A 27,131-nucleotide genomic window follows, 5' to 3' on the forward strand; every position below is an offset into this window, starting at 1 on the left:
CTCGGTGCAACCACCGTACACCACCTTTTTCCTCCCCCAGACAAAGCAGTGCTGAGATCCAAGTTAGCCTTTTTGCCTAAAGTTGTTACGGCGTTTCCCATTGAGCAATTAATCACTCTTCTAGCATTCTTTGTCTTGCCTCATCCCTTAAAAGAGAAAGAGAGACTCCATCAGGGGGATCCTAAAAGAGCCAAAGCTTTCACGTTGCACCAAAGACAATCTGGTGAACCATCAGCTCTTTTGGGGGTTGTCTGAAGCTAAGAAAGGCAAAGCAGTGCAGAAAAGCACTTTAAGTTTGATAGTCCTCTGCATCAAATCTTGCTACACGCTGGCAAAGAAACAGCCTCGGGACAGGTTGAAGGCTCATCTCGCCACGTCCAAGGTTGGCATCACTAAACTTGCCTGCTGTGTATCTGTTCTTGATATCTGTCAGGCAGTGATTTTGGTTCAGTACACAGGTTCACAATGCAATATTGCCTTGACAGCCAAGTCCAAAGAGAAGGGCAGTTCTTCTGTTTGGTCCTGCAGGACATTTTGGTATGAGCCATTCCACAGACCCACCACAGTGGGAAGTTCTGCTTTGGTATTCTAAAGCTGAGGAATCCGTTGTTAAAAGTAGCCATCAGAAGAACAAGTTACTCATCTTTGGTGAAGCTTTTTCTGATAGAATCTTCTTCCTGCTGATTCCTTACCTTTAGAATAATAATCCCAGGCATCAAACTGGATCCTGGAATTTCAAAGCTGTCACATTGCTGGTAGGGGCCACTGGTTTCGTATTGACATCACCCGATCTTTGTAGCCCCACTTGGCACAGTAGCATCAGTTCACTTTTTATCTTGCCTTTGACGCGGAGCTGTAGCTTGCCCTCCCCTGAGAGTTGTGAATTTACCTCACACGCAGTTATTAGTGTTTATCCCAAGCATTTGGGCTTTAGGCCCTGTATGGATTGTGAGGGATATGTGTCCATCACTGACCCACATACCATCTGCTTGTGGGCTTGGGTTCGGGCCATGATTCTGGATCCTGTGCCTTCTGTGAAAGCATGCACCCTAAAGCCATTAAGGAGCATGAAGCCAAGCTCTCTATGGCCTGGGATGACAGGCAATGTCATCTTAGGTCGAGGACTAGATACAGATCTTTCTCCTTTCAGTCATGTGGAGTGAAGAACAAGTTGCGGAGGAAACACAAGAAGGGTGCACAAGTACATCACCCTGATGACCCTTGTCTCCCATAGAATCGTCTTCATCAAAGACTAAAGGCTGGAGATGGTTGTGGTGGGACCTTCAGAACCTGGTCCGAGCTGTTCCAGAGCTCGACCCAAATTTCGAGCTGACTCTAGCGGAGCTGTCTTTCCCAGATCTGTTGGCAGCAGCTCTATCAGTACCAGGTCTGACAATGCCACATCCTTATTTTCTGGAGTCTCTGGCACAGGGTACATATTCAGCTGCAGTCCCCAACATTATGTATAGCAAATTTGCTAGGACAAAAAATCCATGTGGTGCCCCTGGAGCGCCGCTCAGCTTCCCAATGGTCATGCTGTTTGGTCCTGCAAGAAGTTTTGGTATGAGACGTTCCACAGACCCACCACTCGGGAGGTACTGCTTTAATATCTATTATAAAGGTGAGGAATCTGCGGTTAGAAGTAACCATCAGAAGAACACGTTACTTTTGGTATGCTCTTTCTGGTGGATATTTCATATAATGCAGATGCCTCCCTCCTCTTTGTTCTGTGGAATGGTTTCTCTTTCCATCTAAAAGGTTCCAAATTGAAGATCTGAAGGGTTCTGATTATTGAGGTCCCGCATCAGAGTGCAGACAGTGTTCAAAATTAAAGTGACATAGATGTGCAGGGGTGTATGTAGTAGACCTTATATGCAGCTCTATCGTCACTTTCGGGGTGGAACAATTGGTGTGGAGCTGCATGGTGCCACATCACGACGGGAGGGAGCAGTGCTGTTTAAATCTTCTGGATCCACTCTGGCCCTTGGGGATATTCTAATGGTGAGGAATCTTCGGTTAAATAGAGTATCCACCAGAAGGAGCGTTAGCGAAGGTAAGTAACTTATTCGACTTGCCAACAGAGGTGGGCGATGCCATTTTTGCAGTCGGACTTCTTTCCACAACGTCTGTCTGTTCTAGGTCTGTGACAGCGTGGCTTGGAGTGGTGCACAATTCACCAACCCTTTTACAAGCTTAACTTTCTGATTCCCTTTTTGCTTGATCTTTAGTTAGTCTAGTAAGGCCTTGCAGTGGGCACAGTGAAAAGTTTATTTGTTGTCTTTTTCACCCTTCTTGTGTTTACCTAACTATGGTCATCGTTGTTTAAGTCACTAGTTGTGATTTATTTTCCAAAAGTTTGGACACGTTTGCCCCCAAACCATATATGATGCCTCGGTTAGACATTAATCTGGTTTTGACATTCCTTATCTGAACACCCTTTAAGTTCATGCACATCTGTTCCCTTGAGACTCTTTACTTTGAAAATCGTATGCCACATGACTGAACTGCAGACACTTTGCAGTACATCCATTTTCCGAGACAAGTTGTGAACACTGGCAAGCATTCCTTCCTAACGTTATGACACCCCTTTCATTCTGCCAGCGTCTTTAGCTCTGCCTCACCCCTCAAAGAAGGAAGAGAGAATCCCATCCCATCGCCTTGAATGCTAGAGAGTGCTTTGCGTTTACATTGACTATACCAAGGAATGTCAGGTAGGCATTCAGCTCTTTATGGGATTTTCAGGTGTGGAAAAAAACAATGCATTGCAAAATAAGACCTTGTGAAGGTGGAAATCCTTCTGTGTCAAAATCCGTTATGCACTGGCCAAGAAACAACCCCTTAAAGGCCTGTAAGCCCATTCCTCTCAAGTGGCATTGGAGAGAGTGGTGCCTGTTCTAGATAATCTGCCAGGCTGCAACGCCCGCATCAGTGCTTACGTTAATGAAACACTACTGCCTTGAAAACCAGCAGGAAGGTCACTTCACTAGCTCCTTTCTGCTGAACTTTATGGTCTGAGTCCTCTCACCAGATACTACTTCTTTAAGGTACTGCTATGGTGTCTATTCTAAAGGTAAGGAATCTGCAGTGAAAATGTTTCTGTGCACCACGTCTGAGGGTGCTTAAAGAGAAAGATACAGGATACTGACATCAGTGTGCAGGGATGGTGCTACACACGGCTCCACTTCTTCACAATCTAGGGCGTACAGTCATAATGGAGCAATATGTACTTTCTACTGGTGCGCCGGGGGCATTGCTAAAGAATTCTCCTTCTCTAGTTTGGCAGCTAGGGATTTTCTAAAGATGACGGTCCATGGTTAGATAGGGTACCCAGCAGGATGAACACTACTGAAGGTACGTAACCTGCCTTTTTCCCCTTGTGCTTTTTTGTTTTGGATTTTTTCATTTGTGCTTCACACGCCTTTTATGTATTTTACCTGTTTTGTATAGTTTTCTTTGTCTGCTAACAATGCTTGGTATAATATGATTTGTGATTCTTTTATACATAATCGTGTTTGTGCTTCTTTTATGTAGTGCATATTCCTTTTACTTCATTTTGTATTGGCCCTGCACTTTGCCTGTTTTGTGAAATTTAGTGGGTTCTTCATCTGTATTGTATGTTTGCCTTTCTGAGTTTCTTTGCATTCCTCTTATGCTTCTGTGATTATGATAGCATTACAGTGTAGTTTAATGTAGAATCTGATCTTCTACAGGTTAGTAAGTCTACATGTATCCTCACCACACAAGCAATAACTAGACTGTTACGATCCAAGGAAGCGGCTGCAGCTGTGGACATTAAATCTTGGCCTACCATTCTGGACACAGGTAATGATCTCCACGACTCCCTTGTCAGTAATGCTAGTCCACTGAAGGCACTCCATTTACTGACTGAAAAATTAGAGCTGTGCTCCAGTATTAATGGGGTCAATCAAGGTGCACCTCCTTTTTGAGAGGGTGACTTCTGTCCCCTCTAACTAAGCTATGAGAGACTGGCAATGGTGGCAGCATAAGATTCTAATCATAGGAAGAGGCTACTGCCTCCAACTTATCCCAGCATAACATTCTTTTCAGTCATTGGCACCTGTCTGCCTTCTGTATGTCTGGTATGTACATGGAAGGCTTGTTGTGTTTTACATGTGCCACTGAATTGGGTAGTGGGCATTGTGTTGGGCTCCCAGCCCAGTGTCCATCTCAGACACTGGGTCCTCCATGTACACCTCTCCTATCCTTATCCTCGAAACCATTTGCGTCAGTTTTGTGAGGGTGCTAGCCTCCAGATCGTTTGAAGTAGCTGCAGCTTCTGTGCCATAGTGAAACAAAATACTTACGCTTCACCTTTCATGATAGTCACACCGCTGTGAAGTGGCATTCTTCTTTTTTGGCATTTTTATTTTCTTCCAAGATACTTTATTGTAATGTCTCAAATCAGAACAATCACAAAGGATGAATGGGATTGTAACAATTATACGAAGCAAAGGCATCGATCTAACAAAGAGGCTGTGACTTCTTTTAATGAAAAGAAAACCCCATTCCACCCTAAAACTGTACTTCCTCCCAGCGACCGCTTGAAGGTTACTCAGACAACATGAATGTCCAATTCACTATTATCGTACTGACAAAGATACATCATCTTTTGCTTTTAGGAAATAGTTGGTTGAGAGTGATCACCGATTACACCGTCAGTTTGAGTGTTTGAAATGCCCTACAATAACTCAACCAGTTCACATATCCACTGGATAATCCACCAGGACCTGCCACTGGTTATTAAAATTATAAGCCATATTGTGGAGCCCCCAGGTTAGTTTCTCCATAGCTCCAGATCTTCCCCGCCCAGTTTTGGATCATAGGAACAGTAAGGATTTCCATTTCAGCACTAGTAACTGCTTATCGGCCAGGAGCATGTTGAAAATAAGTCTATAGTCTTCGTGCATCGTTTGTTCATAGCCGGCGGAGTCCCAGAATGAAGGTTTCAGGGTCAGGCCATAGTAGATAACCAATGACCCCCCTAAAGTGGCAAAGGATCTCCTTTCAGAAGAATAGCAACCTCGGGTACGAACACCACACGGGCAAATGGCCCCTCTCTTGACCACTACCTCTCCAGTGCAGCCCATCTGTTGAGCCATACATTTTGTTTTAGACAAATGGATGTGACATTCCTCTACATCTCCAATGCGTCAAATCTGTTGAGCTATAAATTGTATTTCAGACGAATAGATGTGACATGCGTTTTCCTAATGGTCTGTGATTTCCTATGTTTTACACTTACACAGAGGAAGGTGATTTCATCCCAGAGTTTTTGCCATTGCGTCACTGATGCAGAATAACCCAGAGTTTGAGACTTGAGATTTATTTGCACCCCATACCATATCCTCTAAAAGGGTTAGATGTTGGAGATGAGCCCCTTGGGTCAGCGTAAGTGGTAAACGTCTTTTCCCAATGTGTCAAGGGCCTGTTAGCTGCCAATTTGTTCTCATGTGCTAAAATCCCATGATGTAGCTGGAAGTACCATAAACAATCAGTCCCAAGTACCCCAAAGTATTGTTTACATTGCATCAATTCTTTAATTCTTCCCCCTGGAAAGGGTCACATAACGTCCTACAGCCTCCGTCAGCCCAGCTGGAAAAGTCTAATTTCATCATGCCCAGAGAGAAGTCTGCATTTCCCTGAAAAGGTGTAACTGGGGATGGAAAGGAGGACAGCTTATAGTTTCTTATGAGAGTGTCCCAGATCTCGACCGTAGATGTTAGGATATCAGAACAATAGCAAACTGGGGTGGCCCACAATTTTTGGGAGCCAAGGTATGGCCAGGATGGCCGGACCGTCATGGCAGCATCCATGTGGACATAGTAGCACTTGTTTCATCTAGAGATCATTCAAAGAAAATACGAAGTTGAGCCATCTGATCATCTTTTTGACTGTTTGGAAGAGCCAGCCCTCCCGACCTCTTAGAGGTCATTAGGGCATTCCTGGAAACTCGTGGTCGTTTTCTGTCCTAAATAAATTGGTCTATGGACTTTTTCAAAAAGTTAATGTCAGTCTCTGGGAACTTGAGAGGAAGTGCCTGAAAAAGTAGAGCAATTTGGGCAATGTATTTTGCCTAATAACAGTTACCCCTTCCATGAAATTTATAGTGATTTTGACCGTGTGTGGGAGTAATTTTCTGTATAAAGCTGGTGATAGTGCGGAGAGATTTGCACCCCCAAGTATTTTAAGTTTCTTTTTTTTTATTTGCAGTCATGCGGAATTGAGAGCATAGTTGCTAGTCAGTGAAAATGGGAAGGATATGGTCTACAAATAAATGGACAGTGTGCTATCCCACTGCAAAACGCATGGCCATTACCGCCACTTGCTGACTAATAGCTGCAGCTAGCGTGGTTCGACTGAGAGCACAAAAAGCAACAGAGACAATGGGCTCTCCAGCCCTGCAACAGTGCACCCTGGAGATACCTATTTTGTTGGTATCTATCTAGTTGAGAGACCAGCACTGTATTAAACTCTCTGGTATTTATCAAACTAATTGGTTCCCATTTCTCAGATGCTTTAAAAGTTGTATGAAAAAAAGATCATGGCCCTGGTTGGGGGTGTAAACATATGCTATTCAGTTTCCCCAGTTGGCGATCCTGAATATAAGTGTAGCAGCCCTCCATATTATCCCTTAGTTGCTTTAACTACTTAAAGCGGGAAACTTTTATGTATTGCGATCATAACCCTACATTTCTTAAAACAGGTGGTCTCGGATCCGTGGGTATTTCATTATTCCCGTAGGGCTCAATGTTATTCAAATGAATAGTGCATTGAACTAAGACATTGAAATTACAAGTAACTATAAAACCTTTCTGTTAATTCTCTAGATTAGAATATACTTAACACTACTGTTTTTCATTATCTGCCAGAGACTCGTAGTTGCAGATTCCTTACCTTAGAATTTCCCCCATGCATCAGACTGGATCTGTAGATTTTTCTTCAAGCAGTACCCTTGTGCGCCATCCGGTGGCGTCGGACCACTCCGTATCCTTTGTTGGCGTTGTGATCCCTGTGATGACATTGCAGTCGTATATAGGCGCCACCCCAGCGTGCTGGTCTCTTTTCTGTCCACACCAGCCTACGTGTAGATCCGGAGATCAGCTACCCCCAGTCGTTTTTTGACTAACTTTTCAATGTTTTGTTGAAGTTTTTTGACCACCTGGTGCAGCAACACATTGTCCTGGAAGACTGGATTTAAGCCGTATGACTCCTATCACTGCATGATGTCAGTGACAGACTCGCACCTCACATGCTTGTGGTGTCTGGTGCACCACCTCAACCCAAAGTCGTGCTGGGCCATGAAACCACAGGCTTTGAGGGAGCAGTCCCTAAAGCTCATTATGACGTCTCACTCGTCTCCATGACGCTCCTGGTATCGCTCAAGAGGAAGCTCACGAGACCGCTCGCGGAGCCACCACTCCTCGTCCTCGTCTCACTCCAAATCGTTGGGACATTCAGATCACAAGAAAAATTCATCAAAGAACAAACATTCTTCTAGTTCACCCCGTGGCTTGGACGATTCAATGCAGAAGGAACGTCGTCGCTCTAGGCATCTGTCCTCGGAGCCTGCTTCTGGGGCGGCTCTGCCATGCTCCCCCCACCACAGTTTCTGGGAGCCGTAGCCACTCCTGCCCAACTTAGAGTTTTATAAGGCCATACGCCTCATATTTGAGCAGTCCAACCCTCCTGTGATGTCTTCGGGCCCAGTAGGGTTGGCGAGGACCCCTCTGGTTCCACACTGGCGGCTTCGGCCTCGGTTCTGGAGGAACCCCAGGACCCATTAGTGCATCCGCTCTGACGCTGGTTGTGCCATCGCTACCTTCCCCAGCACTGGTACAGAAGTCGACGCACCTGACGTCGGTTGAGTCCTCAATCAATGCCGACACCATGCTGATTCCTGACTCTGATCTGGAGCCGGAACTACGTCATCCATTGCTGATTCCAATTTCAATGAGGACCTTGCTCCCCAGGTTGGATTCTGACCCTTAAGCCTATTGGTACAGGTACGATGATAGTATGGAGGGGTCGCTAGACCCTTTGGGATGCCAGCTTGATGACCCTGATGTAGACTGGGCTCAGGAATTGAATGAAGCCAGTGGTCTTGACACTTCCTGTAGGAATGTAGCATCTTTCTGGCATGGTTACTCCCACTTTCTGCTTGTTGCACTGGAATCCTTTTAATCAGTATCTATGCTCCCTCTTCTAAATTTGGTTGCTGGTAAACTTTCTACACCCACAATTGACATACTGGTGCACCCATGCAAGCCCCTAGTATTTGGTACTTAGGTACCCAGGCATTCATACACCAGGGGACCAGCATGGGCTGAAACTTGTATTGTGCCACCCACGAGGGCCCATGCAAACTGTGTCTGCAGGCTTGCCACTGCAGCCTGCGTGAAATGGTGCATGCACTTTTCACTTCAGATATAAGGCTTGCCTTATATCATGATCACTGTACTTAGACACTGTAAGTCACTCCTCTGGTAGCCCCTTCAGCCCAAGGGCAGGGGGTAGGAAGCTGGCCTGGTGTGTGGTGAGCACCTATGGTGTTATCTTACACCAGGTCTAGGTATCCCCTATTATTGAAGTGTAGGCAGTGTCTAGGACGCCAGGGCTCTCTAGAGGTAGCTGTGTATAAGCAACCAAGACAACCAAGACTTATCTAGGAGACATGCAAAGCTTATGCAATACCACTATAGTCACACAACAGTATCACATGAAAGAACCACACAGTGTGACAAAAATAAAGGCAGTCCTCCCAACTGGAGGTAAGTAATTACACTATTATATACACATTAGCAATCAGTAAAGAACATAAAAAGCAATAGGCATTGGCAAAAGCAATAGAAATAGTGAGGGCCCTAGGGGAGAGTAGAATGCAAGAAACAGTCCCCCACCCAAGGATGTTGAATCGCTAGAGGGGAGCTGGAGAAACTAGTAACCCCAAGAGGTGAGTACCAGAGTGACCCCCGGCGACCAGGAGAGTAAAGGGAAGTACCAGGTTTTCCCCCAAACTACCAGAAGGACTTTGGAAAAGGATTATGCAAGACTCATCCAAGACTGGAAGAACCCGAAAGTGGGTCCTGACAGAAGGGAACCTGCAAAGGAAAGGGACCAAGTACAATTCTTGATGGAGTCTGCTGTTGTGGCAGGAGCCACTATCCACCCTTCTGTGGATGCAGGACCAGGTTAACGGTGGATGAAGAATGTCAGCTGTGCACCACAGAAGATGAAGAGAAGCCCCCAGAAGTGATGCAAGTGATGTCCCACGTCGGCAGTCGAGATACAGTTTGTCTGGAAACCCATTGGAGCTGGAACCCACCAACAAGCCTTTGCAACTGCAGGAGAGGAAGGTTTGTAAGGCTGAAGAGGACCAGCAAGGCCCAGGAGACTCAACCCAAGGAGGGAAGTTCGAGGTGACCCATAGTAGTCGAGAGGATTGCAAAAACAGGAGGTAGCCTCCCACAGGCAACCCACTGACAGCAGGCACAGCAATCGCAGTGAGGCCACTCAGCACACCTGACGAGGCATCCCATGTCGCTGGAGCAGCAGGCAAGAGTATGTGCTTTGCAGGAAAAAGTGCTGGGGGCCAGGGCTATACAGGAGGAACAAATGGGCCTTGTTGCGGTGCAAAGGGGTACTGTCCTGCATGGAGAGGCAAGGGCTTACCGTCTCCCAAGTTGGACAACTGGGAGAGAGGGCCAAGGGGACCACTCCAGGCCACCACCTGTGATGCAGGATCCACGCAGCTCCAGAGGGGAAAAGATCCACACAGCCGGTCGTCATTGCAGTTGGTGCCTGCAGATGCAGGGGAGTGCCTCCTTCACACCAAGGGAGATTCCTTCTTACTTCTTGTGCAGGCTGAAGACTCGCCGCCCTCAGAGGATGCACAGCTGGGGAAATGTTGCAGTTGCTGCATAGAGCCAGAGAAACAATGTTGCAGAACGGAGTTGTCGCTGAAGTTGCAGATTGTCGGTTCCTGGAGGGTCCATGATGCAGAGGAGTCCTGCTGGAATCTTGCATGTTGAATCTGAGGACCCACCCAAGACGGAGACCGTAAATAGCCCAGAAAGGGGATCGGTCATCTAGCAGGGTGACCACCTGTCAGGAGGGAGCTATCACGTCACCTACCTGACCTGCCACTCTAATGCATCTAGGGGCCTCTGCCCACCTTGGGTTGTCCAGTTTTGCTCCACAAATGGGACCTGGGGGTCCCTGGACTGGTGCAAACCCATTTATGCAAGGAGGGCACCACATGTGCCCTTCAAAGCATGCTGGTGGCTTGGGGATGCTACCTCTCCCAAGCCATGTAACACCTATGTCCATGAGAAAGGATGTTACCTCCCTCTCCCACAGGAAATCCTTTGTTCTACCTTCCCCTGCCTGAGCTGATCAAGCAGCTGGAGGGCAGAAACCTGTCTGAGGGGTGCAGCAGCGTGGGCTGCCCTGCAAACTCCAGACGGTTGGTAGGAACAATGCTGGGGGTGCTCTAAAGAGCCCCCTGAGTGCTTGGAATCATGAAACCAATACTAGCAACAGTATTGGGGTATGATTCCTACATGTTTGATACCAATCATGCCAAGGTTCGGAGTTACCAATATGTAGCAGCCTGTGTCCAGTAAACAAGTAAAATGGCTTCCCCGCATTTACGAAGTCCAGTTTAAAGGAGCTGGAGTTCGTAGGGGCACCTATGCTCATACAGGGGTGCCCTCACACACAGGTACCTTCCCTCTGGGCTAGGGCAGCCTACCTTAGGAGTGACTTAGTGACCTGTACTAAAGGGTCATGCAACTTTTCACGCAGGCTGCAATGGCAGGCCTGCAGACACATTTTGTATGGGCTCCCATGGGTAGAACAATTCATGCTGCAGCCCATGGGGAATCACTGGTGCCCCAATGCCCTGGATACCTAATTACTGTATACTAGGGACTTATATGGAGGCACCAGTATGCCAATTGTGGGGTGTGCAAAGTACTATGCAACAAAATTTAGAGGGAGAGCGCACAATCACTGGGGTCTTGGTTAGCAGGATCCCATTGAAAACAGTCAAAGCATACTGAGAGCAGGCAGAAAGTGGGGGTAACCATGCCAAGAAGAGGGTACCCCCTCCACCAAACGAAGAACAATAAGACTAACCTTGCCCAGTTGAGTCTTCATTTTCTAAGTGGAAATATCTGGAGAGTTACTCCCAGGTTTGTGTTCCACTATATAGTCCATTCCTTGTAGGGATATGGACCACCTCAGAAGTTTGGGATTTTCACCTTTTGTTTGCTTTAGCCATAGGAGGCGCTTGTGGTCTGTTTTAATAAGAAAGTGAGTGCCAAACAAGTATGGCCTCAGCTTCTTCAAAGCCCAAACAACAGCAATGGCCTCTCTCTCGCTATGGCCGATCAACACTTTTCCCCCGGGGTCAGCCTTCTGCTTATGAAAGCTACAGGGTGGTCCTGGCCCTCTTCATTTAATTGAGATAGTGCTGCCCCTATCCCTACCTGAGAAGCATTTGTCTGCATAATAAATTGCTTGGAGTAATCAGGGCTTCTCAGTATAGGAGCCGAGCAGAGCACATGGCCTGTTTTAGGTCATCAAAAGCCTTTTGGTAGCTAGCTGTTCACAAACATTTTCTTGGCCATCATTTTGGAAGTGAGGTCATTTAAGGGGGTTACAATGGAGCCATAGTTCTTAATGAACCCTCTATAGTGCCCTGTCAGGCCTAGGAAGGCTCTGACTTGGGTTTGAGTTGTAGGGGCAGTCTAATCCAGGATGGTTTGGATTTTGCGCTGGTTGGATCTGGCCTACGCCTACCAGGTGACCTAGATAAATCACATTTCCCTGCCCTATCGGGCACTTTGATGTCTTGATAGTGAGGCCTGCCTTCTGCAGAGCCTCCAATACACTCCCAAAGTGGACCAGGTGATCCTCCCAGGTGGAGCTAAAGACAGCTATATCATCAAGTTAAGCTTCACTGAAGCTTTCCAGGCCTTGGGGAACTTTATTCACCAGCCTTTGGACTGAAGAATCCACCTGCAACATTCCCAAAGGGCATCACTGTAAGTGATAGTGCCCACTCGGAGTGGACAATGCAGTTTTTGGGTTGGCATCCTCCGACAGCGGGATCTGCCAGCAGTCAGGTCAAAGGTGCTCAGATACTCAGCAGACGCCATTGTATCTATTAGTTCATCTGCCCTAGGGATAGGATGAGCATCAGTTTTAGTGACAGTATTGAGACCTCTGTAGTCTACACAAAACCTCATCTCTCTTTTACTATTTTGAGAGTGGGGTTTTGTGACCAGCACTAGAGGACTAGCCCAGGGGCTGTCTGAAGGCTCAATAACTCTTAGGTCTAACATCTAGTTTGACCAGGAAGCAGAACCCCCATCTACTGAGCCATCCACTGTATTGTGGGAGAAGTGGTCAGGTAAAGGTTCACTCTCTTCTTCCTGTCCTTCATCAGTTGCCATGAGCAAGGTCATGTCAGCTGTATCACAATAGGGCTTCAGGCGGTTCACATAAAGCACCCTGTGGGGACTTCTAGGAGTGCCTAAGTCAATCAGATAGGTGACCTCCCCATTTCTCTCCACAAGGGTGTGTGGACCACTCCATTTGTCTTGGAGTGCCCTGGGAGCCATAGGCTCCAGGACCCACACCTTCTGTCCTGGCTGGTAAATAGTCAGTACAGCCTTCTGGTCATGCCATTGCTTTTGCAATTCTTGGCTGGCCTGAAGATTTTTGGAAGCCCTCTTCATGTATTCAGCCATCCTAGATCTGAGGCCTAATACATAGTCCAAAATGTCCTGTTTTGAAGGCTTGAGAGGTTGTTTCTAGCCTTCTTTCACAAGAGCAAGAAGACTACTAACAGGGTGTCCAAACAAACGTTCAAAGGGGACTGTAGCCAAACACCCTTTTGAGGAACCTCCCAATAGGCAAAGAGGAGGCAAGGTAACAGATGACATCCTATGTCCTTCTGAGTTTCTCTGAGAGTCCCATTATCATGCCTTTGAGGGTTTTGTTAAACCTCTTGACTAATCAATTGGTTTAAGGATGGTAAGGAGTGGTGAATTTATAAGTGACACCACACTCCTTTCACATGGCTTTAAGGTAAGCAGACATGACGTTTGCACCCCTGTCTGATACCACTTTAGGACAGCCCCTCCTTGAGAAAATTCCTAGGAGGGCTTTGGCCACTGCAGGAGCTGTAGTGGTCCTAAGAGGAATGTCCTCTGGATACCTGGTGGCATGGTCCACCACCACCAGTATAAATCTATTTTAGAGGCTGTTGGAGGGTCCAGGGGGCCAACAATATCCACCCCCAACCCTCTCAAAAGTACCTCTACCACTGATGCGGAGGAATCCTGCTAGAATCTTGCACGTCAAATCTGAGGACCCACCAAGGAGGGAGACCCTAAATAGCCCAGAAAGGTGGATTGGTCACCTAGAAGGGTGACCACCTATCAGGAGGGGCTATGATGTCACCTACCTGACCTGGCCTCTCAGATGCTCCCAGGGGTCTCTGACCACCTTGGATTCAAGATGGCAGAATCCAGTGGCCACCTTGAGGATCTCCGGACATCACTCCTAGGGTGGTGATGGACAGGGGAGTGTTCACTACCCTTTCCCTTGTCCAGTTTCGTGCCAGAACAGGAACCGGGGGTCCCTGGACTGGTGCAAACCTGTTTATGCAAGGAGGGCACCAAATGTGTCCTTCAAGGCATTCCAGTGACTTGGGGAGGCTACCCCTCCCAAGCCAAGTACTACTGTTTCCAAGGGAAAGAATGTTGCCTCCCACACCCACAGGAAATTCTTTGTTCTGCCTTCCCCTGCTTGAGCTGGTCAAGCAGCAGAAGTGTAGAAGCCTGTCTGAGGGGTGGCAGCAGCTCCGGGATACTTGGCAAACCCCAGAAGACTGGTAGGAGCAAGGCTGGGGGTTCTCTGAGGAGCCCCCAGAGTGCACGGAATCATGCAACCAATACTGGGAACAGTATTAGGTTATGATTCCGACATGTTTGATACCAAACATGCCCAGGTTTGGAGTTACCATTGTGTAGCTGGGCACGGGTCCAACAGAACGGTGAAATGGTTTCATTGCACTTACGAAGTCCAGTGTAATGGAGCTGGAGTTCGCAGGGACACCTCTGCTCATGCAGGGGTGCTCTCACACACAGGTACCTGCCCCCTGCCCTCTGAGCTGGGAGGGCCTGCCATAGGGGTGCCTTACAGTGACCTGGTGCAGTGACCAGTAGTGAAAGGGTGCATACACCTTTTCACACAGGCTGCAATGGCAGGCCTGCAGACCCATTGTGTATGGGCTCCCACAGGTGGCATAATACATGCTGCAGCCCATGGGGAACCCCTGGCACCCCAATGCCATATGTACCTAAGTACCATATACAAGGGAGATGGGGGCACCAGTATGCCAATGGTTGTGTGTGCAAAGTCCTAGGCAACCAAATTTAGAGGGATATCACTGGGATCTAATTACCTGGATCCCAGTGAAAATAGTCAAAGCATACTAACAGCAGGCAAAAAGTCAGGATAACTATGCCAAAAAGAGTGTACTTTCCTACACAGGGTGCCTGTCCCTAAGTCTGCGGGTACACCTGCATGACCAGGCTACCCCTAGAAACTCCAGACTCCATTATGTGGGCTCTGCAAGTGCTGGGAAGCCATCTTAAGGTATGTAGTAGACATTGGTCAACACGAGTGGTCCAACTACATAATGGCTTCTCTGAGCTTAGGCATGTTTGGTATCAAACATGTTGGAATCATACAACTACACCGATTCCAGTGCTAGTTGCATGATCCCATATACTCTGGGGGTTCCTTAGAGGATTTCCCAGTTCTGCTTGTGCGGCCGTAAGGGGTCTGGCTGCCAGCCCACGCTGCTGCCGACCCCAGACACTGTTCTGGTGAGCCTAACTCAAGCGGGGAAGGCAGAACAAAGGATTTCCTGCAAGGGAGAGGTGTGACCACCTCTCCCTTTGAAATAGGTGTTTCTGGGGTGGCCTCTGGGTGCCACCAGACTGCTTTGAAGGGCCCATTTAGTGCCCTCCTTGTATAATCCAGTTTACACTAGTTCAAAAACCCCTGGTTCTCTCTCTGGCACCAAACACACAAAGGACAGGCAAGTGACCACACCCTTGACCAGCTCCTCCACTAGGGAGGTACACGGAGCTCTGTCAGGTGGCCACTTGATTATGCCATCTTGAAAATAAGATGCCCCTGGGACCATCTGACTGGTTAGGCCAGATAGATGACATCTCTAACCCCTTCTGATAAGTGAGTCACTTCAGAGTGACCAACCCCCTCTTAGGGTTACTTAAGGGCTCCCCTGAGGGAGGGTCCTCAAATTCATCAAGCAAGACTCTTCAAGAACGCTCTGTAAGACATCTTCTGCTCCTGGCCTCCTCAATCGCTACTGGTCTGCTTTTGAAACTGAAAGAAGACTGTATCCAGTTGGGAGAGCTCCCACTACAACATGGTTTTCCAGGGCTGTGCATCCTCCAGGGTCACAAGGACTCTGCCTGCATCCATGAAACAAGAAGTAATCTCTCTTGGAGTGAAGGAGTCACTCCCTTCATTTTTGCAACACTGTGTTGTTTGTTTCATGTGTGATAAGTTACTATGTGACTACTGTGGTATTACAAGTGCTTCACACTCTTCCTAGATAAGACTTTGCTGCTCACCACAGCTACCACTAGAGAGCCCTGGCTAGCTAGATACTGTAACAATATCTAATAAGGGTTGCCTGGACCCAGTATAGGGTGTAACACCATAGGTGTCCACCACACTGGGCAGGCTTCCTACATGAGGGATGCAGCCAAGTTCTCAATTCATTATGGGCTGGACATAACCGACTCACTAGGCAGATCATTTGTGTTGCCGTTAGCCTTAAGGCACCACGTTTGGTTCAGGACATCTGGCTTTTCGGGGAATGTCCAGCAATTGCTTCTGGATATGCCCTTTGATGGCATCCGTCTCTTGGGAGACAACGTGGACTCAGCCATTGAGTGTTTTAAGGAGTCTTGGGCTATGGTTTGGTTCCTTAGCCTCACAGCTGCTTCTTGCCTCCCCTCAGTCAGCTTTGTGCCTCTTACGTGGCTACGGAGGGGGCACCAAACTGCATCCATTTCCCTTCAGCCATCGTGCTGCACATGCTGCCCAGCCTCTGTGTAGACGAAGGCCTGGGATCCAATGCCCTCATGGATCAGAGAGCCAGCGGTCAGCCCAGTCCTCTCCCCCCCACAGCAGCCTCCAAACCTTCATAGTCTGTCGCTCCATCACGGACCAATTGGAGCTGGGATTTGCCATCATCTGCCCCACTGGGATTCCATCACGATGGACAGGTGGGTTTTCTGTAGGGGCTACTCCCTCCCCTTCAGGACTACCCCCTCTGGCAGTGCCATCATCCTATGATCGAATGATGGAGCATCACTTGGCACTTCTCTGCAAGAAAGTTACAGCTTTCTTGACTAAGGGAACCATAGAGAGGGTCTTTGTGCCAGAAGTAGGTCAGGGTTGTTATTCCTGCTACTTTCTGGTGCACAAAAAGGACAAGGGCATCCACCGTATACTAGACCCCTGGTCCTCAATCTCTTCTGCAGAAAGGAGAAGTTCAGAATGCTTACAATGGCTCAGGTCCTATCTGCCCTGGACCCTGGAGATTGGATGGGAGCTTAGGACTTGCAGGACGCCTACTTTCACATTCCTATCCTGCCAGCACACAGACGTTAATTGTGGTTTGTGGTAGGTCACAAGCAGTTTTACTGTGCACCCCTTTGGCCTTACCTGCGCTCTTCGGGTGTTGACAAAAGTGATGGTGGTAGTCACAGCTCAACTGTGCTGGCTAAGTGTTTCAGTCTTATCCTATCTCAACAACTGGCTGTTGAAGGCGTACTCGCTCCAGGCTGTCGTCTCCCACCTCCAGATTACACCACACTTCCTGCATTTGCTGGAGTTCACTATAAATGTCCTGTAATCACACCTGACTCCCTTTCAGACACTCCCTTTCATCTGAGCTGTTCCGGAAACAGTGCGGTTTCGGGCCTATCCTCCCAAGCGGTGATTCCAGGATATTCAGGCTATGATACCAATGTTTCAGCCTTTTTCCTGGTTTTTGGTGAGAATGGCTGTGAGGCTGATGAGCCTCATGGTCTCCTGCATCCTGCTGTTCACACATGCCAGGAGGCATATGCGGGCACTGCAGTGGGATTTGAAGTTCCAGTGGGCGCAGCATCAGGGAAATCTCTCTGACATGGTCCAGATCTTGGAGGGAACTGCACAGAATTTGCAGTGGTGGCTTTCGAACCTCAGTAGAGTCAAAGGCTGATCCCTTTCCCTTCCACAACCAGATCTAACAGTATTGACAGATGCGTCACTCCAGTGGGGGGAGGGGTGTGAGGGGGTGGAGATCATAGGCACCTGATCTCCTGCGGAGTACAGGGTCCAAACCTCTGGAGCAATCAGGGCAATCAGACTTGCATTGAATGCATTACTCCCCTCTCTCAAGGGGAAAGTGGTGCAGGTGTTCACGGACAACACCACTGCCATGTGGTTCTGCAACTAGCAGGGCAGGGTGGATTGATGACCCTTTGTCAAGAGGCCCGACGTGTCTGGAACGTCAGGGCATATCTCTGGTGGTTCAACGACTGGTGGTCTCTAAGTGCCAGAGCAGACGAACTCGGCCATCAATGCATGGCTGATCACGAATAGTGTCTCCATCTGAAGGTGGCGCAAGGTCTCTTTCAGCAGTGGGGAGAGCCTTGGTTAGATCTGTTTGCCTCTGCAGAGAACGCACAATGTCAGTTGTTTTGTGCACTTGGACGCAGCACTTGCTCAGCAACACTTTCTGTCTTGAGTGAAACTCAGGCCTCCTGTCATTGCAATAAATTTGTGGCATGGTGTACCAACAGGTCTGTTGATTCCCCCCCACTCCCCCCCCTTTCTGCACCCCTGACTGAGGTTTTTGTTTGTAATCTTTCTTACCCAGCAGGGCTCTGCTTTTTGCACCCTTAAGGGTTATCTGTCTTCCATCTCTGCTTTCCTCAGAGTACCTGATCACCCTTCCTTGTTTAAGTCTTCCATTGTAGGGAGATTCCTTAAGAATCTTAACCACGTGTTTCCACCTACACTGTTCCTAATGCCCCAGTGCGATTTGAATTTGGTACTCATTCTCAAGTGTGCTCCTTTGGAGCCTCTTCATAATTGTCTTGTTTGGCTTCTCCCGTTAAAAACAGCGTTTCTTGTAGCCATCACCTCTGCCCGCAGAGTGAGTGAGCAGCAAGCTCCTTCCACAAAGCCATCCTTTATCTCTGTCCAGCCTGACAAAGTGTTGCTTTGTATTAGGGCCTCTTTTCTACCTAAAGTGGTCATGTCCTTTCGTGTAGGCCAATCCATCACCTAGCCTACTTTTTACGCACCCCTCATTCTTCTCATGAAGAGGAGAGACTCTACTCTCTGGATCCAAAAAGAGCATTGGCGTTCTACCTTAATTGTACCAAAGAATTCCAGGTGGACGATCAACTCTTTGTTGGTTATGTTGGTGTGAAGAAAAGAACTGGTGTTGCAGATGAGAACCATCTATAGATGGATTGTTCTCTGCATCAAAATGTGCTATTCTTTGACTAAAAAGCAACCCCCTGAGGGTATGCGTGCTTACTCTACCAGAGTAACTGCTGCAACCAATGCGTTAGAACACAGAGTGCCAGTCCTGGTCAACTGTCAGGCAGCAACGCGGGCGTCTCTGTACACGTTCACTAAACACTACTGCCTGGACAGTCAGGTCCACGGGGATGGCTACTTTGGCTGTTCGGTCCTGCAGGGCTTCTTAGGACAATCTGAGGTCACAGACCCGCCTCCAGGGATGGTATTGCTTGGCTATCTATTCTAAGGAAAGGAATCTGCAACTAGAAGTTGCTATCAGATGAACAAGTCACTTACCTTTGGTAACAAATTATCTGGTAGAGTCCTATTCTATTTGCAGATTCCTTACCGACTCACCCATCCTCCCTGCTCTGCAAATTGATTTCTAGGGATTGGCATTTCCACTTTTTAGGGCCCTCGTTCTGGCGCACCAGGATCAGTGTTCAAGGCTCCACACTTCTGGCGTAGAAAGCCCTGACAAGAAACTGAGGTCAGTGCACCAGGGAAGTGCCTATATACAACTACGTCGTTACAGTGACCACAACGCCAACGACGGTTGCAGAGTCGACCGGCGCAGCATGACAGTGTGCAAGAATACTGCTCAAAGAAAAATTTCCGTCTCTAGTCTGACGACAGGGGGAAATTCTAAGGTAAGGAATTTGCAACTAGAATATGTCTCTACCAAATAATTTGTTACCAAAAGTAAGTAACTTGTTCATTTAGCTTTGTTGACTGGGTAGAATAGTTTGTGCACATGTAATAAGTCATTTTCTTGTCCAAAGCAAAAAAACTGCCAGAACATTCTAGTTAATAAGTGTTATTTTAAGTGTCATAGTGCTTCTGAATTTGTGACTGCACACCATTTCATGGAGTAAGCCCTGAATGCGCAGCCCTGCTACCCAAAGAGAGTTGACTGCTAAAATGGAGCACTTGGTCATTTATTTTTAGTGCAACAGTATCGCAGTCCCAAGACACCAGTAGCAAACCACAGTAACAATTGATGTTATTGCCTGAATACTCTGATCTCCAGGAATACCAAGAAAAGTCCTTCCACAAATAAAGACAACCTTTTTAAAAATGTTCTTCCTTTCTGTCATTCTTACTTCTTACCTTGTCTGTCTTCTCATCCTATTTCTGTCACATATGATCCCTGGTTAATACTCTTACGTGATCTCTTGACATTCACCTCCTTGTTTTACCTGTCCCATAGTTGACAATTCCCTATGTCTTACTTGACGTTTTTCAACACTCTCTGTTATATGGAACTGCTTAACATTAGTCATCTTGCCATATCACATCTGATCTTTATCCACACTCGCTTTTCCAAATCTTGTCCTTTTTTACTACTCAATTTTTTTCTGACTTGTGAAAGTAATATTTCCCTCTGTCACTTTGTCAGAAGTCTCTCCCTGTCAGTTAGAAATGCTATATGTCAGCAGTGTTTCTGTCAAAACAACCCCCTTCAAACCATTTTTATAACATCATTTGCAAACACTACTCAATGCATCATCACTGCACACATTCAGCATGTGAATGTTGTTTGTTACTTCCGTAACAAGAACCTGGCTCACAGTGAAACTGTGCCACGCAATCTGCTGTTTCTCTTTTCAAACTGTTTTTAAATCCCTGTTCAATTATGAAACATTCAAGCTTCCTAGTCTCTGAGGTAGTGTTGAATTATTCAGACTCCTTTTGCATTTTGCACTACCAAAACTTGTCTTTCTTTTTTTAAACAGATGACCTAGCCAAAAAGAAGGTGCTGAATATTTATTGCCCTCCCTCTCCAGAAACCTTGGCCTACCTGGATTTCAGTGTTTCTACAACAGGGATCTTAGCTGGAGTTAAGGTAAGAGCACATGCCAATATACTGCACATTACTTTTGAAAGTTGAATCATAAGGATGACTTCAGTTTCAAAGGGTTTACTTGCCTGTACTCTGTTTGTTCCATGTAAACTTTCCTTACCATCTGCTGTACACGATAGGATAGATGTCCATTGCATGGCTTTGAACATCGGTACCGGGACGTAATGCAGGTCCCTGCAGCTCCTGCAACTTAGGAGGGCCCCAACATTTCAGGGGACCTCAAACCTTCAGGGGGCATCCATTAATCTCAAAGTGAATTAATATCTGTGAAATGTGAGAGGCTTAGAGGTCTCATCACATTTTGCAGCAGGGCATCATTTTGTGGTACTCCTCCAAGCCTCTAACAATCTGCCCCTGCACATGTTTTCTAGCATACTATTTTTGCCTCTAGTTAGCTGCAATCAGGTATGCTCAATCAAGCTTTTCCATGTTATTTTGTTTTTTGTTAGCATCAGACCCACACTCTGATTTTAGGAGGAAGCAATAATATGTTCCCATTCTGATTGAAAAGTTGGTATGGCCCTCACACCACAGACTGGTGACTTTCTGTGATTGTTGTGTGACTCTGATAGAGACTTCTATCTGAAGATTGCTTACTTTTGACTTCTCCCCTGTCGTCAAACTGGATCTGAAAGATTTTTGTGAGCAGTACCCTTGTCCACCGTTAGGTGCTGTTGATCGGCTCGGTCATCAGCTTCGTCTGCTCCGGATTGGACTTTGCAGGTCAAATATAGGCAGCACCCAGGCATGCTGAAATTAGTTATTTTCTTTCTGTGCCAGTTATGCACTGACCCAAAGAGAGCTGCCCCTCAGTCACTTTTAGACTGGCTTCTTTTCAACTTTTTGTCTAGTATTTTTTTAGTTTTAGCTGTGGTGCATCATGGTAAGTCTTCTACAAAGGCAGAAGTCAGTCCCTGCGGGTCTTGTCACTGGGTGATGAATGTGATGGATGTGCACCTTGTGTGTTTTTAGGGTCTGGAGTGCAACCATGACCCAAAGACATGCTCCGAGTGCCGGGCCATGCATCAAAGGCTTTGAGGGAGCAGTGCCTGAAGCTAATGGCAGCCCAGCGCTCAACTCCGCGCAAGTCAAGATCTTGGTCGAGAGGAAGGTCCCAGCATCAGTTGTGATGTTCAAAGTCATAATCATCCCACTGCAAGCCCTCGACGTGATCGAGTAGGTCAAGGTACAGGAAAAAATGCAAGAAGTCGAAGTGCTCTTCGACTTCTCATCTGTCGGCCACGAAATGAGGGAGCGTCAACGCGCTAGGCTTCATTCTGCGGAAACTGTTTTTGTGCAGACCCCCACCTCCCCACGTTTCCAGGTGCTGGAGTGACCCCTGACCAACTTAGGGAGTTCCAAGAGGCCAGGCGCGGCATTGTTGGCAGCCCAACCCTGCTGGAGCAGCTTCAGGCCCTGTGGGGCCAGAAGGGGCCCCTTCGGGTTCCACACCGCCAGCTTCAGCTCTCAGGAACCCAGTCCTGCATCCAGACTGCTACCAGTCGGACCACCTTGACCTTCACCGGCGCTCCCCATTGTTATTGCGGACTCTGACACAGAACTAGATGGGTGTCGCACAACATTGATCCAGCGCCAGCAGGTGGTGTGCCTCCATGTTCAGGTCCTGAGCCCTTTTCCTATGGGCTTTGGGGATGAATGGTAGGGGTCACTGGACCTTTCAGAATACCAGCTCCACGAGCAAATGGACTGGTGTGAAGACTTGGGCGAGGCCAGCGTGTTTTGTAGTCATTTTTGTTATAGCTCCATGCACGTTATTTTAGTAAAACTAGGCCTGAAGCTGTTCACTTTAACCTATGTATATTTTATTCAGCTTTGTTTATTATTTTAACAATAGCCACATTTGTGGTCTTGTTTTATTACTCTCTATCTAGCTGTTCTTTGCCTAGGCTAGCACTGCGTCCTTAAACAAGATATTTTGTTCACTCTGTGCATCTCTCAAGGCTTCAGTAAGATAGGTTGCCGGTAAACGTGGTAACGCTTTGTCTCTGGTATTCATAGAAACATACACATCCTTATGTAGGGACATTTTCTTTGAACATCAGCTGTTTTATTATAAAAACACTTCCCTGTCCCATACACGTTAGAGGGAGATTCCAGCCAGATGACCACAACTGTATGCTGATTGATGAACACTTCGCTACAGCTGCTTATGAGACTTCAGGCCTTTGCTCAGGTATGGGGGATGATGTCTTCCCAGGGGAATCTGAAGGGCAGAACTAGAGCTTAATATGTTATGCTCTAATGTAGCCTAGGTAGTAATTAGTCTATTGGCTTTAGTGACAACATGGTAGCGTTTTCTCTATTCTTCAGTTTCCTTGTCACAATTGTAATCCTGTCATGCTTTATTATCAAAGATGCAGTTGCTTCATTAAAAACCTTATTGAAACATATACTGCCTCTGCTTGTCCTTGTATATGTGAGACTAATGTAACTGAGAGAAATGGATGCGATCTTAGTGACCACGATTTCCCTGGGGAGCCAATTGTGTCATGCGCTCAGCTGCCCAATTATCCTTGCTCTTTGGTAGAGATGAGGCACTGCTAGTTAGCTGGAGCAAAAAACCCAGATTAGGCGGACAAGTGCCACCTTTAGTGGGTTAGACTCAGTCCCTCCACACTGCAGGCGATTCTGCCGCTCACATCCAGTAGTCTCATTAAAATAATGAGAGCCTACGCGACAAGCGGACTAGATAGTTCTCCAGGGACTGGCATGCTTTCTCCCCCTACCGTTGCTACAGAGTAGGGAGCTTCTTATTCTATGGTGTTGAGGAAGGCAACTGAGGTCCTGTACCTTCAACTGTACTTGGTGCCAATCAAGACTAACCTCTTCACAGAGGTGTGCTGCAACTGGGAGGTTCCCCTTCAGAACTCCTGTTACGGTTCAGTGATACCCTTACTGACGTCCTACTGGGTACCTGGTCCCAATCCAGCATAGGGGCTCCTGTGAACAGGACGATTTCCCGCTGTCATCTCCCCGCACTTAGGCACCCAAGTTTCTTAAAGTAGCACTACACCTCTGAGAGCTTGGTAGTCCAAGCCTCTTCCTCCCATACCGTGACCCCATCTGCTAAGTTAGGGAATCCAAAAGGTTGGACTCACTTGGGAAGAAGATGTTTTCTTCCGCCAGCCTTGCATTGCGGTCTGTGAACACTGCATGCCTTTTGGGCCATTATTCCCACACACTCTGGGATATGGTTGCGCAAGTGCTGCCACAGGTCCTGGAGGAGGACCGAGCTGTTCTCTCTCAGAATGCTGCAGACAGGAGATACACAGTAAGATTCTCAATTTGTTGCAGACAGGACATGACCAACTCGTTAGGGAGACCGGTTTCTTCTACATTGGCCCTAAGGCCTGGCTGAGTACGACTGGCTTTTCGAGGGATGTCCAACTTTCTTTGATGGACCTGCTCTTTGACATCACCCGTTTCTTTGGAGACCAGGCAGACTTGTAGCTCGAGTGCTTCAAAGATTCTTGGGCTACGGCCTGGTTGTTTGGTCTCACGGTGGCCCCTCGTCCCACTCAGCCTGCCTTTCACCCCGTTTCGTGGCTTTGGAAGAGGGTCTCAAACTGCACTCATTTCCATTTAGCCACTGTGCCACACATGCTGCCCAGCCTCTCTCCGTGGCAGAGGGCTTGGGTCCCAACCGACTTCATGGGTCAGGTGGCCAGCGGTCCGGTCAGTTTGTGGATCAGAGGCATTTGGTCTCCAGCAGAAATGGGACTCCATATCAACCTCTTGGAGCTCCATGCGATCAGGCTGGTATTGAAAGAATTTCATCCCTTTATTAAGGGAGAGATTGTGCAGGTATTCACGGACAACACAACTGCTCTGTGGTTCTGCAACAAGCATGGCTGGGTGGGGTCACAGACCCTTTGTCAAGAGACTCTGCCCCTCTGGATGTGGCTGGAATAGAAAGGCGTATCCCTCATGATTCAACACCTGGTGGCCTCCCTGAACACCAGAGCGGACAAACTCGGCTGAAAATGCCTAGCAGATCACTTATAGTGTCTACTTCTGGAGGTAACACAAGTTCTCTTTCAGTAGTGGGGAAAGCTTGGTTAGATCTGTTCACTCTGCAGAGAATGCACAATGTCAGCAGTTTTGCCTGTTGGAGTTTCCAAAGTGGCAATTGTTTTGCAACGCTTTTCATCTTGAGTACAGTTCAGGCCTCCTGTATGCCTTCCCCCATACCACTCCTACCCAGAGTTCTCAAGAAGATGAGGAACGACTGGGCCCAAGTAATGCTTGTCGCCATGGACTGGGCTCGGAGAGTCTGGTATCCCAAGCTGCTGAGCATGTTCATCCATCCTCTGATCAGACTGCCCCTTCGGGAGGATCTTCTGTGGCAGCAACATGGGGAGGGTTCTGCACTGAACCTGTCCACTCTCCTCCTCGCGTGGAGATTAAGCTCGGCAGTTGACAGCATTTTACCTCCCTCCCGAAGTCTGTAACGTCATTTTGGCAGCCAGGCAACCCTTCACCAAAACGGTTTACGTCTATCATTGGGAGAAATTTGAGGCATGGTACTCAGACAAGCCTGTTGACCGCTTTTCCAACCCCTCTCTGAGGTCCTGTTATTTATTCTTTCCCTTGCCCAGCATGGCTCTGCTCTGGGCACTCTTAAGGGATATTTGTCTTCTATTTCTGCTTTTTTTGCAATTACCTAATCAGCCTTCTTTGTTTAAGTCTCCCATTGTTCATAGGTTCCTCAAAGCTCTTACACGTCTTTTTTCTCCAACCCCATTCACTATGCCCCAATGGTATCTGAATTTGGTTCTGACTTTTTGATGTGGGCTTCTTTTTAGGCTCTTCATAATTGTCCTCTCAAGTTGAAAACAGCCTTCCTTGCCGCAATTACATATGCTCACAGAGTTAGTGAGCTCCAGGCTTCATCCAAGCCACCCTACCTTTCTGTCTATCCAGACAAAGTGGTGCTTCTCACTAGGGCCTCTTTTCTGCCAAAAGTGGCCTCACTCTTTCATCACCTTGTGCACCCTCACAGCCTTCTAGGGAAGAGGAAAGACTCCAATGCCTTGTCCCAAAAAGAGCATTAGCGTTCTACCTTGATTGTACAGAAGAGTTCCAGGGGATTACCAACTCTTTGTAGAGTATGAGGCTGTGAAGAAAGGTCAGGCAGTGCGGAAGCAGACTATCCCCAGTTGGGTTGTACTCTGCATTAAGATCTTCTACGCACTGGCCAAAAAGCAACCCCCTGAAGGTTTGTGGGCTTATTCTAAAGCTGCAGTCGCTGTGTTAGCATGTGGATTTCCAGTCCTTAACATCGGTTAGGCCACAATATGTGCATCTCTGCACACATGTACCAAACACTACTGCCTGGCAGTGTTTAATTTGTGCTTGTTGTTTTTTGGTGCTGAGCACCAGCACTTATTTTTTAGGGCTGAGGCTTATTCTTCTGCCTCAAGCATTTGCTGGGAGCAAAAGACACATATGGAAAAGATGGAGGAAGGGAAAAATGAAAAAAGCATCGCAGAGGGAAAAAGTAGAAAGCTGCAAAAGTGAACTGAAGGGGCAGCAAGTGGCTTTATATGTATTGAAGAGGCCCGAGATGGCTTCAGGATTACGCCACCTCAGTATTCCATGTTTGCACATTTAATTGCAGCAGCAGCATGTTTTACAGGAGGGCTTTGGGCACCGGCATGTTTTTATTTTCAAATCAAGCACTGCTGCCTGGACAGTCAGGTCTCTAGGAACGGGCACATTGCTCATTCGGTCCTGCAGGACTTTCTAGTCTGCTAGTCTGAACTTGGTTCTCAGACCCACCTCAGGAGCTGGTATGGGAGGTTGTCTATTCAAAGGTAAGGAATCTGCAGCTAGAAGTCTCTATAAGATGGACAAGTTACTTACCTTAATTAAAGCTATATCTGGTAAAGACTATATCTAGCTTCACATTCATTACCGCCCCATCCATCCTCCCACTCTACGAACTCATTTCTAGAGGAAGGGACCTAGTTTTGACACACCAGTAGCCTGTGTTCTTCATGGCTCTGCGCTTTTGGTGCAGAAAGTTGTGAAAAGAAACTGATGTCAGCTCATCTGGATGGAAGAATGAGCCTGCCTAGGAGCCAAGAGGTCGCCATAGCCAACTGCTGTGGAGGAAACAAAAAAAAAACTCCCTGGTTGTGGAGCTGCTTCCTTATGTTTTGTCAATTCATGGATAAGGTGGCACTGTCCCCAATTGATTCCTTGACTGTACTCTGCCTGTACAGCTTCCCTTTTCAGTTCGAGACAGACCCTGGAAGTGAATAACCATTAAACCCCAAGCATAAGGCCCACTTTTGGTGACTAGAGGAGATATGGTTCCATGGTTCCAAAAATATTACCAGTTGAAGCCGAGGTCAAGTCTGATAATTGACCAGTTTCTCAGTGTGACTCATACAGTGAGTGACTTCTGTAGGTTCCCCCGATCTCAGGAAATCATGACTGCAAACTGTAGATTCCAAGTTAGAGAATCTCAAAGGGAGTAGCTCCTGTAGAGAAATACATTATGTTGCCATGTTTCTGGTGGATAATTTTATTATTTCGTTATTTATCTATTTTTGGATTGTGTATGGCTGATATGTTTTACTTC

General features: G+C 47.3%; 1 protein-coding gene across 1 annotated transcript in view; it reads left to right on the forward strand.

Annotated features, from left to right (window-relative positions):
• Positions 1-27,131, forward strand: part of DIP2A (disco interacting protein 2 homolog A) — a 637,392-nt gene that overhangs the window by 462,724 nt on the left and 147,537 nt on the right. Inside the window, exons 28-29 of the mRNA XM_069225498.1 lie at positions 3,711-3,822; positions 20,394-20,503. Of these exons, the coding sequence (XP_069081599.1) occupies positions 3,711-3,822; positions 20,394-20,503 (222 nt within the window). The remainder of the gene's footprint in view (positions 1-3,710; positions 3,823-20,393; positions 20,504-27,131) is intronic.

Source organism: Pleurodeles waltl, chromosome 3_1 (genome assembly GCF_031143425.1).
Source record: "Pleurodeles waltl isolate 20211129_DDA chromosome 3_1, aPleWal1.hap1.20221129, whole genome shotgun sequence".
Classification (NCBI taxonomy): domain Eukaryota; kingdom Metazoa; phylum Chordata; class Amphibia; order Caudata; family Salamandridae; genus Pleurodeles; species Pleurodeles waltl.